At 44.1% G+C, this 13825-nt stretch overlaps 1 protein-coding gene across 1 annotated transcript; it reads right to left on the bottom strand.

The window, feature by feature from the left end:
* Positions 1–5440: 5440 nt before the first annotated feature.
* LOC135918267 (uncharacterized) lies at positions 5441–6412 on the bottom strand. The gene has a single exon (XM_070533221.1). The coding sequence runs from the start codon at positions 6410–6412 to the stop codon at positions 5441–5443; it is 972 nt and encodes a 323-aa protein (XP_070389322.1).
* Positions 6413–13825: the final 7413 nt, after the last annotated feature.

The raw sequence follows: 13825 nt of genomic DNA, 5'->3' as shown, positions 1-13825 counted from the left end.
CTCCGCGATGCTTTCCACTCCTTCTTCAAACCTATGGGAAGCGAAGGCTACGGCGGAGCGGAGCATTCCCACAACGCTAAACCTTCTAAACGGCATCGTGGCGCGCACTTCCAATTATGGTTTTGGTAGCTTGGTCTTGGATGTTAACGACGACCCCGCTTCCTATTTGCGACCTGCGGCGCGCCAAACCCGACTGCCCTCAGCGACCCGAGGTGCACTTAGCCAGTGTACTCGTCATGGCAACCCACGGGGGCCGTGGCATCTATGCTACGAGAAGACCGCAGCTACATGCAACCGTACTGCGCATGCGCAGCGTTATAACTTCATGCCCGACAAGGCTGCGTGCGTGCCATCATATGCAGCTGCCAGACCCTGCTACGTGCTGCGGGCCCGCTTTGTCCTTCACCAGTCTGACCGGCAGACATCGGCAACATCGGACTCGCGAATTTTTCGGAGCGCTATCATTCGGTCTGCCAGGGCATTTACCCGGAGCCGCCATCAGTGAGTGCACGCTGGGAAGCGTGAGCAGGGTATAACCTTGAGTTTTGCGTGGACCGAGGCTAGTTGAGCGCTTAAAACTAGGCAGAATTAACGAGATGACCAGACGGCTACGACACTGACAAGTAGGGTGGTCAAGGCTTATTTCCTACGCGGGCGGCCCACACCGAGCGCGAGCAGACGATAGATAGTCGGCTTCTTCCGGAAGTACCTAATTATTATCGAAATCCGAAAGTACATATTAAAGTTTGGCATCCACCCATCCATTTTTTGCTTACATCAGCCTGTTTACTCAAGTTCGTCACTGAATACACGGAGCAACAGTAAAAACAAGCGCAGTAATCCGAGCACCTTTCTTCACTGACGTCATCTACTGCCCAGCAGCAGCCGAGCATAGAAATCCGCTTTATTACGAAATGAAGCGTCCAGAAGCGAGCGAGGAGCGGGCTTGTGTTGAGTTTGGCTCAGTGGCCCGGCGAGGCGACGGGGATCATGTCTGCAATGCAACGATTCCTGCTTTCTGTGCAAGTTGCCCTGTTCGCCACTGCCGGGACGTCGACATTCTCAAGCACGCGTCGCCACTTTGGATCGGACGACAGCAAAGATGGCTTCATCAGTGAAAGCTCCCATTATCGGACACGCACTTGCAGCCAGACATGCGCAGTCTACCACTTCAAGAATTGCCTGCGACAGTGACGTCCCCAGCATAGCCTATAAAAGACTGTCCTGGGCGATACTTCGGCAGTGGGCTCTATAAGGCGACGGGGATCATGTCTCCAGTGCAACGTTTCCTGCTTTCTGTCCAGGTTGCCCTGTTTGCCCCTGCCGGTACGTCGACATTAAATGAATGAATGTGTGGTTTTTATTGGCGCAAGGGCCAGGTATGGCCAAAGAGCGCCATGCAAGTGTTAGTGATTTCGCAATGGAGTGATGGGCTCTATGAAGTTGATGTCACGTGGCTGTAAAGGGGCCTAAAATATAGTTACTGTAAAGTGTGTAAAATGTACGTGTAATAAAATTATGGCGATGACAAATGACGTGCACTATGAGCATTAAGGTGCATGGCAAAAATGATACGATATTAACAAATTCATAAATTTCTACAATTGACTAGAGCACCATGGCCTCGTTAGAGCCCTTGCGACACAAGAGCCTGGAGCCATGGGCTATAAAGACAACTATCACAGTGGCGTCCTCTGGAAAGAGGATGCGCTACGAATTTATTGGGCTCATAACTGATAGGAATACCTAATTTAAAAAATTGAGGACTACTTTGGTGTTGAAAAATGGTTCCTTACCAAGAAACATAGCTGGGTGAAGAGGTATGCAATGACCATATGCAAGAGGAAAATGTTTCTTTCAGATTTGACTTTGCGACAATTCAACAGGACGTGGAGCATGGTGCGCCTCTCACCACATCGACCACAGTTTGGCGGTTCATTTTCAGCAAGCAGAAAATTGTGTGTACCAAATGTGTGCCCTATTCTGAGGCGGCAGAATAAGACAGGCAGTTCACCGTGATTTTGTTGACGAGGGCCAAAAACCTAATTGTGGCTTTATAACGTGCAGTTTATTGTTTATTTCTGTGTTCCACATGCGTTGCTAGTGTTGTCGAAGTTCCTTACGCAAGAAAGGCTTCAAATCTGTGACAGGGACAGCAGCTGTAGGAAAAGTGTTTAGTGATGTGAGTGATGTGGTCATTTTATCAGTCAGTACATTACCCTCGATACCTCTAGGGCCAGGTACCCAGCATATTACTACGTGTCTATGTGATACATAAATATTGCATAGGAGCGAGTAATGTTCAATGAAAACAGGATTTGTATGCTTTTGAAGGAAAAAACGCTTTTACAAGACCTAACGAGTCTGCAAATACTATTGCTCTGTCGAGCTTTTTTTATTTATACGTTTTACTGCAGACAGCACGGCATAGGATTCTGCAGTGAAGATACTTGTTAAATGATTCAACACGTCAGATTCAGAAAATGAGGAACCAACTGCAGCAAAGCGTACGGGAGAGTGTCATTTTGACGCGTCTGTGTAGAATTCGCTGCAGGAGTACTTCGATTGAAGTTCACGGAAATGCATAGCAATTTCAACTCAGGAGCGTGCTTTGTGACCTCTACAAAGGATGTGTCACAGTCTATCACCTGCAACTCCCAGGGAGGTAATAGCTTAGCTGGAGGCATTAGGCGATGTTCGAGAAATGGGACATCCATTTCCCTCTAAGCTCTCATGCACGCAGTGAGAAAGGAAGTCTCATAGAGGGTCTATTGCGAAAAACTGTTTCACGCGTGAAGTCATTAGCAGTTGTGAAACACGGATGTTCCTTATTTGAGCGAACTTTAAGAAAATAGGTAAAGCTGATGTACGTTCTCTGAAAATGGAGTGACCACTGATCTCACTCGACATATAGACTTTCAGCAGGGCTTGTTCCAAATGCGTCAGTGGCCAGGCGGATACCGAGATGGTGAACGGGGTCCAACATCTTTAGCGCACACGGGGCGGCAGAGTAATAAACCAGGGCACCGTAGTCAAGTCGTGATCGAACTAGGCTTCTGTAAATATCCAATGAACAGTGTCTGTCACTCCGTCACGTTGTGTGCGATATGATTTTAAGCACCTGCATTGTTTTTAGACATTTTGCTTTAAGACATTATATATGTGAGATGAAAGTAAGCCTCGAGTCAAGCATTACGCCTAGGAATTGGTGTTCATTGTTCACAGGTATTTGTTGTCCGGCCATTTCTACGCAAGGATCTGGTACCAGTTTTTATGGAAGTTGATTTTAAATCCATTTTCGTCTGCCCAAATGGACACCTTGTTCAAGCCCTGCTGTACCTGTCTTTCCCACACTGTAAGGGTGCACGATTTGAAACCTATCTGTATATTGTCTACGTAGACGGAATAAAAAATGGCCGGTGGCAGTGAAGGACGAAGTGGGTTCATTTTTACGATAAAGAGAGTGCAACTGAGTACTTCTCCCTAGGGTACACCTGTTTCTTGTAGAAAAGGTCGCGACAATACGTTGCCGATTTTCACGCGGAAGATACGATTCGACAAAAAGCTTTCAATTATGCTCAGCATATTTCCACGGATGCCCATTTTCGACAGGGCTCACAAGATCCCGTAACGCCATGCCGTGTCATAGGCTATGTCCATGTCAAGAGATATCGATAGGAAATACTGTTTATGTATAAATGCATCGCGGATATTTCCTTCAATGTGCATAAGTTTATCGGTTGTCGACCGCCTTCTCTGAAACCACACTGATAACGATTGAGCATATTGGTGAGCTCAAGGAAATGTATAAGTCTGCGATTTATCATTTTTTCAAAAAGCTTACAAAGACAATTCGTTAGAGCTATCGGACGATAACTTGCCGCCAAGGAAGGGTCTTTTCCCACCTTCAGAACAGGAACTACGATCTCTTCTTTCCATGTGGATGGGAGGTATCCCGCCGCCCAGATTGTGTTAAAAAGTGCGAGTAGTGTGACTTGTGTGTCAGTATGTAAGTTTCTGATCATATCATATATGACCGTGTCAGGTCCCGGTGCAGAGCTTTCGCATGTGTTCAAGGCAGGTCTCAACTAGGCAGTACTAAAAGGCTGGTTATACGGTTCTTTCTGTCTGCATTTTCGTGTGATTTGCTTTCGTTCCTCTATTTCTCTATGTTTAAGGATGGATTGGGAATAGTGGATTGAGCTTGACATACGGTCAAAGTGCTCCTCTAGTGTGTCTGCCTGCTCTTCTAAGGTATTTACTTGATCGTTCACCAAAGGCAACACATTTATTTGCTGCCCATTTAGCTTTCTTACCCCGTTCCAAAGTTTCGCCTCGTGTGTGTAAGAACTGATGCCTGAAATGAACCTCATCAAGCTTTCTCTCTTCGCCTGACGCCGTATGCGTCTTCCCTGTGACTTTATGTGCTAAATTTCAATAAGATTTTCTGCATTCGGCAACCTACGCAATATTCCCCATGCCATATTCTGCCTCTTTTGGGCACTTCTACATTCATCATTCCACCAGGGAACACGTCTTTTAGGGAAACCACCATTTGTTTGCGGAATAAATTTTTTTGCAACATCAATAATAAAAGCGGTAAAATATGCGACAGCTTCATCAATACTAAAATTGTTTATAAAATCGAGTGGTAAAGGAGTAGATTCTTTAAAATGCTCCCAGTCAGCCGATTCTGATTTCCAAATGGGAAATCGGAGAGTGTTGTCATGCTGCATTAGTGATATTAAAGTTATAGGGAAGTGGTCACTTCCAAAATTATTCTTGATCATATTCCATTCAAGATGAGGCAGAAGGAAAGCAGAGGTCATTGCTAGGCCTATGGATGAATATGAATTACGTTGAAGGCTGTAATATGCTGGTTCCTTCTTATTAAATAGGCAGGCACTAGAGGTCAGAATAAAATTTTCAATAAGTTGGCGTCCTGCGTCGCAATGCCCGTCTCTCCACAATGTGTTGTGGGCGTTAAAATCACCCACAAGTGCACAGGGTTCCGGGAGCTGATTTATCAGGTTATAGAGATCGGTTTTTTTGGAGGTGATATCTTTGGAGGTGATATACATAAAACAGACGGTTATCAACTTATTGAAAATAATCCCTCTAATTGACACTGCCTCGAGGGGCGTCTGTTAGGCTACCTGGGGACAAGCTGCGGACTTCCTTGCAAGGATTGCTACACCGCAGGGTGAGGTGTTACCCTCATCACGGTCCTTGCGGAAAATGGTGTACTGTCGGAGGAAGTTTGCGTGTTTTGATTTAAAGTGTGTTTCCTCTAAACAAAGCACTTTTGGAGTGTTGTTTGTGGATGAGTTCTTGTACATCATCAAGGTTCTTGAGAAGACTTCTGACGTTCCATTGGACAATTTGTGTGTCCATAGTTATAGTAATTTGGTGCTGTGTGTACGGAAACGGAAGTGATGCCTTAGTTTACAGAGCTCTTTCCAGGCCCTGTAACGGAGATGTGGCCCTTTTTGGAGCGTTCGAGAGAAACTCGCTGCCGCTTTGGCTCTTGGTGCGCCTTGAGGAAAGGTGTAGTGTCCATTGCCTCTTGTGCGACGCCGAACACGTGCTCTTGCGAGCGAGAAGTTACCAGGAAAGATCCCGCCTCGGAAGTCAAGACCCCTGCTCCCACCAGCCAGGAGGTCGATGGGGCTCCCTGAGGGATTTGGCTGCGCCGGCCATTGCCAGCGCTGCAAGGGGCCGGGGAGGTTGGGGCAGCCTCGGCTGCGCCCATCTTCGGGGTCGAAGGTCCCTTCTGCTCGGTTGGCGGAGCAGCGCTAGCTGCAACCACCGTGGGGGCAGATGGCGTAACTGCCGACTCAATGCTTGTGGGTCCGACAGGTGCCGGAGGCCGTTGTGACGCTGCCCCCTGACACGTCACGTCGGCAAAGGTTTTCTTGGGCAGGTATGTAACCCGCCTGCGTGCCTCCTTGAAGCTTGTGTTTTCCTTGACTTCGATTGTAACAATTTCCTTTTCTTTTTTCCAGGATGGGCACGACCGCGAGTACGTGGCGTGCTCCCTATCACAGTTTACACAGTGGAGAGCGTTTCCACAAGCTTCACTAGTGTGTTCGTGGGCACTGCATTTCGCACCTGTTTGGCGGCCCCGGCAGCTCTGCGAACTGTGACCGAAGCGCTGGCATTTGAAACATCGGAGTGGATTGGGCACGTAAGGCCTGACACGGAGATTTATGTACCCGGACTCGATTGATTCGGGCATCACAGTTGAGATGAAGATGAGAATTAGGTGTTTGGTCGCAATTTCTTTACCATCGCGCCTCATCTTTATTCTTTTCACATTAACAACATTTTGCTCATTGAAGCCCTCTAGGAGCTCTGCCTCCGTCATCTGAAGGAGGTCATCATCTGAGACAACGCTGCGTGTAGTGTTCATAGTGCGGTGCGGAGTCACTGTCACTTGAAAGTCCCCAAAAGAGACTAGATTGGGTAACTTTTCTTATTGTTTAATATCACGGAGCTCCAAAAGGAGATCTCGACTTCCCATCCTTGATGCCTTGTAACCTGGACCAAGAGCCTCAGTTAAAGACTTCGAAACTAGAAATGGTGAGATTGTGCGTACTTGTTTGTCTGACGTTTCCGAATGAATGATGTGAAATCGTGGGAAGTTGGCTTTTGTCGTCCAAAAAACTGAAATACATCTTCGGTGCGCCCTTGCTCTGAGGGCGATCTGGGATGGGAGGGAAGGAACTAGCCATAGAATAATGTAATTTTCGGCAGTAATGCCAGCCACCCATCATGGAGCCCTACAAGGGTACGTTACAGGGACTGTAAAAACAGGTCCTGCAAACGCCAGCTGTACGTTAGCACTATAGCGAAATATGAGATAACCTAGGTTGGTTTTCAGACAAGGTTAACCCTTGCTGCCTGTAAAAATTGGAAGTAAACGGAAGCTAGGAGAAGACAGGAAAGATGAAAGGTAAGAGAAAGACGAAGATTGGAGCGAGGGAGAGAAGGAGGAAAAGGCAACTACCGATTTCCCCCTGCTGGGTAAGTCCGGGCGTGCCGTCTACGTGAAGCAGAGGCCATAGAGGTGTGTTGCCTCCGCCGAGGAGCCTTAAAGGTACAAACACCCGGCATCCGCTCAACCCCCAGGATCCCCCCTTTCCCCGGACACGGCTAAGCAGCGCACGGCTATAGGCGTAAAGCGCCAACCCCCATGTGATCGGGTACGTAGTGTCGCAACACACCAAACGCCTGCTGACGCAGTAGCCCCTGCGGGGACCGTAGACATTCTCAAGTACGTGTCGCCACTTTAGACCGGACGACAGCAAAGATGGCCCTATCATTGAAAGCTGCCCTTTATCGGACACCGACTTGCAACCCGACATGCGGAGTGTACCACTTCAAGAATTTCCTGCGACAGTGACGTCACGAGCATGGCCTATAAAAGACTGTCCTCAGTGATACTTCGGCAGTGGGCTCGGCGAAGCGACGGGGATCATGTCTCCAATGCAACGTTTCCTGCTTTGTGTCCAGGTTGGTAGTGTCTGTCTGTACAGAAGTGACGAGAGGTGTCTTGTAGTTGTGCCAAGCCCACATATGGTTTTGACCATTGCTTCTGAATGCTTCTGTTCATTGATGCTACTGCTTTGCAGAGATGTAGAGCAAAACCTTGGTCCCGGTCCCTGTGTGCCAAAACTGCTTAAGCAACTTGTTGAAGGTCAGCAAGCTATACGCAGTGACCTGGCCAATGTTATTACTAGACTCGAACAGACAGGAAAAATTCTCGCAAACTTTGGCATGCGCATAAGCGAACTAGGCAAAAAGGTGAATGAAATATCAGCAAAGACGCAAGAAATTGAGCACCTACATGAAGGCATGGCATTAGTCCAGGAAACACTGAAATCGCAGAAAGGAAGGCTAATTGACCAAGAGGATAAAAGTCGAAGGAACAATTTCATTGTGTTTGGCATCAAAAAAGACGAAAATGAGACTGAAGAAGCATTGCGTCATAAGGTTATTGACTGAATTTTCCACCATAAACTTGTACTTACCTGTTCTTCACTGGCACGTATTCACAGGTAAGGTCGCCGAGCTGCGAATTCACCAGTTATCTTGTATTTTCAGGATTTCTTTAAAAAGCAGGACGTTTAGCGAAACGTTGGAAAGCTAAAGGAAACCGGCGTGTCTATCCAAAACGACTATTCTGCTGAAACAGTCAAAAAGCGTAAAGTACTCTGGCATTGTGCATAAAATGAAAGCAATAGTGGCAAGAAGGTTTCCCTTATTCACGAGAAACTGCGAGTCGATAACACCTACTACGTATGGGATGATGTATGGAATACACGGGCGCCAGCATCTATCAGCAGAGGTGATAGTTCTGAAAGCCAGCGGTTGCTGGACCAAGCACAAGAACTACGGATATTGTATATAAATGCCAGAAGTATTACGAATAAAACTAACGCCCTCGAACTACTACCCCTTTCCTTTGACTCGCACATTCTTTCTCTGTCAGAAACGTGGCTACATGATCAAAAAACTATCATATTTTTAGAAGGGATCGTGGTTCGAGGAGTGGCGGTGTCGCAGTTATTGTGAAGTCGTTTGTTCAGGTCACTGTTCTTCAACAAATTGCAGAGCACGAAAGCCTGTTTTTAAATGTGTCATGCTGGGGCTTGCTCTTCTTATTATGCGCGGTATATCGTGCTCCTGATTCTCCATAAACATTCCTAGAAAGCTTATATGACCACTTGTTAACGAAGCGTGAAAGCAATGTGATTATGACGGGGGATTTCAACCTACCAGGCTTGGACTGGAGGAGTTTAGCTGACGGGAGCAGTGCCTCTGGTGACGTAATTCTGGACACCATGTTTGCTTTAAACCTTAACCAAATTGTGCGTGACTGTGCCCGTAAAATGGTGTGTTAGATTTGTTCTTTGTCAGTGAATTGTTCTCTCATGGTGAACTCAGAGTTGAGCCTGGTATTTTTTATCACCATTTGCTTTTTTTTTCTTGTCGTACTAATTGCGTTGATAGTACTCGAAATTTGTCTGTTGCCTACTTCCATGATTTTGACTGCGCTTACGACGCTTCTATTATTGATTATTTGGATGATGTACTGCTGCGTACTAATGATGGTGATGTAAAAACCTATGGGAACGCCTCAAGGAAGGGATATTATTTTCTATCACAAGTTTTGTACCTCAAGGGAGAGTGAGAAATAAGCGTCGAAACCCTAGGGTCAGTCGGGATATTATTCATTTGAAGCGGAGACTTCAACGTCTTAGGCGACATCATTCTACATCTCCTCAGTGTTTTCAGAAATTAAAACATGTATAAGCACAGAAACTGTCCACTTCGAAATCCCGTTATTTTAAGGTACAGATCCCTGCAAGTTTTGTAAACACCTTGTCTATAAAAAAGAGGCTATAAAAGAAATTAAAATGATGATGGGAGCCTCGGTACCAAGGCGATGGAAATAGGTCAGCTCTTCAATGCATACTTTCAAAGTGTTTTGGAGGGCCTTTCAGATATGGTTTTTGATACGCCGAAACGAACCATCGATCCTGGAGAGGTTCCTGTCGTTACCACAGAAGGGGTTTTGTCGTTGCTTCGTAAAATAAACATTCGGAAAGGCCATGGTCTTGAAGGCATTCCAAATGTTTTTTTAAAGCGTTATGCCGACCAGATTTCGGAGCATCTTGCTAAAGTATTCCCTTTATCTCTGAAAAACAGTGAGTTGCCTATGCGTTGGAGGAAGGCTCGTGTTGTACCGATATATACAAAAGACAATAAGTTGCTCGTGTCTAATTACCGACCGGTATCATTTATTTCTACATCCTGCAAACTCCTAGAGCACATCGTTGCCCGCTTTATAAATGACTTTTTAACAGAAATGGACATCCTATCACCGTTTCAGCATGGTTTCAGGAAGGGCATGTCAAGCACTAGTCAACTAATTACGACGGTTCATGGCTTTGTCAGCGTACTGGATAACTCGGGACAGATGGATGTTCTTTTTCTGGATGTGGCGAAAGCTTTTGACAAGGTACCGCATTCAAAGCTTCTTTATAAATTGCAGTTGATTGGTCTTCCACTCTATCTTGTAGAATAGGTCAGAGCATACATAAGTGGTAGAACGCAGTCTGTTGATGTGAATGGCACCCTTTCTGAATCGCTTGCTCTTTCTTCCTCTGTTCCTCATGGTAGTGTGTTAGGACCTTTGTTGTTTTTAATATATATATAAATGATTTATTAAATGTAATTCCGCGGTCAGTGTCAGTAGAATTGTTCGCAGATGAGTGCGTTGTATATAAAGAATTACATCAATGAAAGACCATGAATTGCTCCAAGAATCTTTGCTTAAAGTATGTCACTGGTGTGAAGAATGGAATACGGATTTCAACATTCATAAAAGTGTACTTCTCCGAGTTACGCGAAAAAAAAACATTAGCTGTTACCAAAATTGTCACCACAACAGTCACAATAACGAGGTCTCATAATATAAATACCTAGGAGTAAACCTCAACAACCGATTAACCTGGGGCACTCATATTTCTGAGATCTGTCCAACTGCATTCTCGAAGCTCTGTTTCTTGAGACGAAAATTAAAACATACTCCTAGCCATACTAAGCTCTTCGCTTATAAAACTTTCATCAGGTCCAAACTTGAATACTCGTCCGTAATTTGGGACCCCCACACTAAGAAAGACATCTATCAATTAGAGCTCGTTCAGAGAAAGGCAGTACGTTTCGTTTTTCAAAAATACAGAAGGTAAGACTCCCCAGCACAACTTATGAAGGACAAAAATATCCCGTTGCTTTGTACACGTAGAAAACTGAACCACATTTCCTTCCTTCATAAAATTTGGACAGGAAAGCTTAGCATTGCTCCCCCCTGATTCCTCAGGCACTCCACTACTTGAAGGACCCGACGTTATAGCCAACACTCATTACAGCCTATATTTGCTAAAACAAACTCATTTAAGCGCAGTTTTCTCCCTCAAAAAATAGCTGATTGGAACGCGCTTCCTGAATCGATTTTTCACTCTCTTGACGTGGAACAGGCCCTTCAAACATTGTTTCTTCAGTAGAAAGTCAGCAATTTCACTGTTCATTGTTTTGGTTTCTGCTCTGTCATCTTTTAGTTTTTGATTCTCTTGTATGTCAAATGCAATGTAATCCTTTTTTTTCTTTTTTTTTGCATTTGCGTGCTGTTTTGATTTGTGTTTTCATGCCCCTCCTGCTTGGGCCAATCTGGCCTGCAGTATTGTGAAATAAATAAATAAATACATACATAAATAAATAAATATGTGCATCTTAGAGAAAGGTGACTTCGCTCTCCGCTTGTGATCTTTTGCGACCACGAAACTGGGCCGAGGTGTATTCAGAGAACAAGCGTATGCCATCTGCGAAGTGGTGCTCACTCACCAAGCCCGAGGTGTTGTTCAATGACCTTTGAAATGCTCCAACGGAAGTAATTTAGAGAATTGTGATATTTCCTTTTGATGAAAAGGTAATGAATTGTGCAGATCGTTCATCTATTTTTTCGAAGCTGAGCAATTTCGGGAATTTTCATTTTAAAAAAAGTTGGAGGAATGAATACAATTTCTACTTCCTGCAGTCGCCACAATTTGCCTCTCTCCCAAGATTAGCAACTTTCTTTCAAATTTATTCCAATGGTGCCCTTTAAAAGCATGCCGCCGTTATTGATGTACTTGAATAGACGACTGAAGTGATTCCTTAAAATGTTATGGTAGAATTTATGGTAGTGTAAAATGAATTGTTTCCTTAAAATATTAAGATAAAACATATTGTGTGCTTTTTATGACACATATCTCTGCTGGCGAAGACGCCTAATAATGGCACCTTTTTACAACGACAGCAAAATTTAGCGCTATCTTGGGGCATCAATGTACATAATGCTGGGTCGACGGACAGATTCTTTATTGAATTCGGGTGAATTCGATTCTGAAGTATTTTACTAGAACGCGGCTGTGCCAATAATAAGTTAGCACTTGATGTAGCCTCCCAAGTATAAACAAAAAAATTTAGATTACCTTTAGTTGAAAGAACGAGTGGAATCCATGAACTGGATTCTTTACTCGGTGGTTGTTACTCCCAAGAGAAATTCCAATGCGTAATGCACTGAAAACAAAATTTTAGTTATAAAGTGTTTAGCAACTACTTTATCTCGCATATCGAAATTTACGAATCATACTCGGTAAAGTTGCAAAGCGGGCAACTTTAATTGGAACAAATTCTAAGTATGGGACCTATTTCGGGATATGCCTCATGCCATTCGCGATAGTAATGCACTGTTTTTCGTTGTTAAAGAGAAATAAAAGCGCCATTTTATACCTTTAAGTTCAAACATAACTGGAATGGCCATCGTTCTTTCTGTAGGCGACCAGCGACCAGTTTCCATCGGCCACAACAATCGCATTTCGGTGTGGACGAAAGACAAGAAGGTTCGTATGCTTAGATTTAGGTGCACGTTGAACAAGCCAAGATGGATTAAAAATATTCGGAATCTCTCAATTAGGCGCGCCTCATATTCGGATCTTGGTCATCATTTTATTTATTTATTTTTCGATTGATTTGAACGATACAGCAAAAGAATGAGGTGGCTACGTTGTTAAATACGACTTTAGTGGCCGCTTCAGCAGCATCTCGGAGCCACCACGCATGCATTAACATTGCTGAATATAAATACAAACGGGGTAGCGAAAATAAACACAACTGATGCACAACACGCATATTTCAATGCACATGAAGAAATATGCAATGTAGCAGTCACCTTCTTCATAATACACAAATAAACGTAAAATGCGTACACTATGTTATGACAGATAAGTGAATCTATAATGCACGTTCCAAAGGGATGTTGTTTTATCAACAATTGTACTTTCATGTATGTTCTAAGAAACCATTCATATGCGGATTCATTTAATATTTCTATAATACAACTGCTTTATAGGCGGCTTAAATTTGTCATCTCAGTAGTTGTTTACCAAAATGAGTTCGAGTTACCTAATTCTGGAAATTCATGTGCCTAAATAGGAAACGTGATATTTGTTGAATACAAAAGAAATGATTCTCCGTTGCTCGTAATTTGCGAAAATATTACCTGTGATAAGCGTATGCTAAATCAAGCTGAAACAGATAAAATTTCGTGGCGCTGAAACAATTATGATGTATGACCATACCTTGACAGATTTTTATAAACATAAAGCCTTTGTCTTGTTATAAGCATGCAATGTGGAAAGTTAAGCTGGTTGCTGATTGTTCATCATACCTTGCTGGTGAAGCACTGCGCTGACACCGACACAGAGAAGTGCAGCGAGTGTCGTCTTGAGTGTCTTTGTATTCTTGTCAGTGCGCTGCTTCACCAGCAAGGCACGCATGCAGTTTATGCAGCTGATTAATATACAAATTTTTGATACGGAACGAATGGCATTGAAATAAAATTGTCGTTGGCTTTGCCTTGGCACCGACGTCCCATATCTGTTCAACAAACCAAAGAATTGTACTACCTTACTTATAAATTGAATAATGTGTGGTGCCCATTAAAGGTTGTCAGAAATGTTGCGCCAATAAATTTTTGCTAAGGTGCACGCACTACAATTTGCAAGCTGAGCAGCCATATCATGTAAACGTTGAGTGGTTTCCCAATGCGAGAAAAAAAAACAATGTATGGTATGACAAGAACGTAAATCCCTAAAATTTCATAACATTTTTTTACCCGAAAAGAAGGTGCCGCGTCAGTGCGTAAGCAGGCCGTAGTTTGTTAAAACAGGAAAAAGTCGCCAGCCGTCGGAGTGGAGGAGATAGACGTTGCCTGTAA

This window comes from Dermacentor albipictus, chromosome 2, assembly GCF_038994185.2.
Source record: "Dermacentor albipictus isolate Rhodes 1998 colony chromosome 2, USDA_Dalb.pri_finalv2, whole genome shotgun sequence".
Lineage (NCBI taxonomy): Eukaryota > Metazoa > Arthropoda > Arachnida > Ixodida > Ixodidae > Dermacentor > Dermacentor albipictus.
This window is presented reverse-complemented; position numbering and strand designations above follow the sequence as displayed.

Bases quoted from the DNA above. Each gene is read 5' to 3' on its own strand.
- LOC135918267 (XM_070533221.1), bottom strand. From the start codon at position 6,412: ATGAACACTACACGCAGCGTTGTCTCAGATGATGACCTCCTTCAGATG.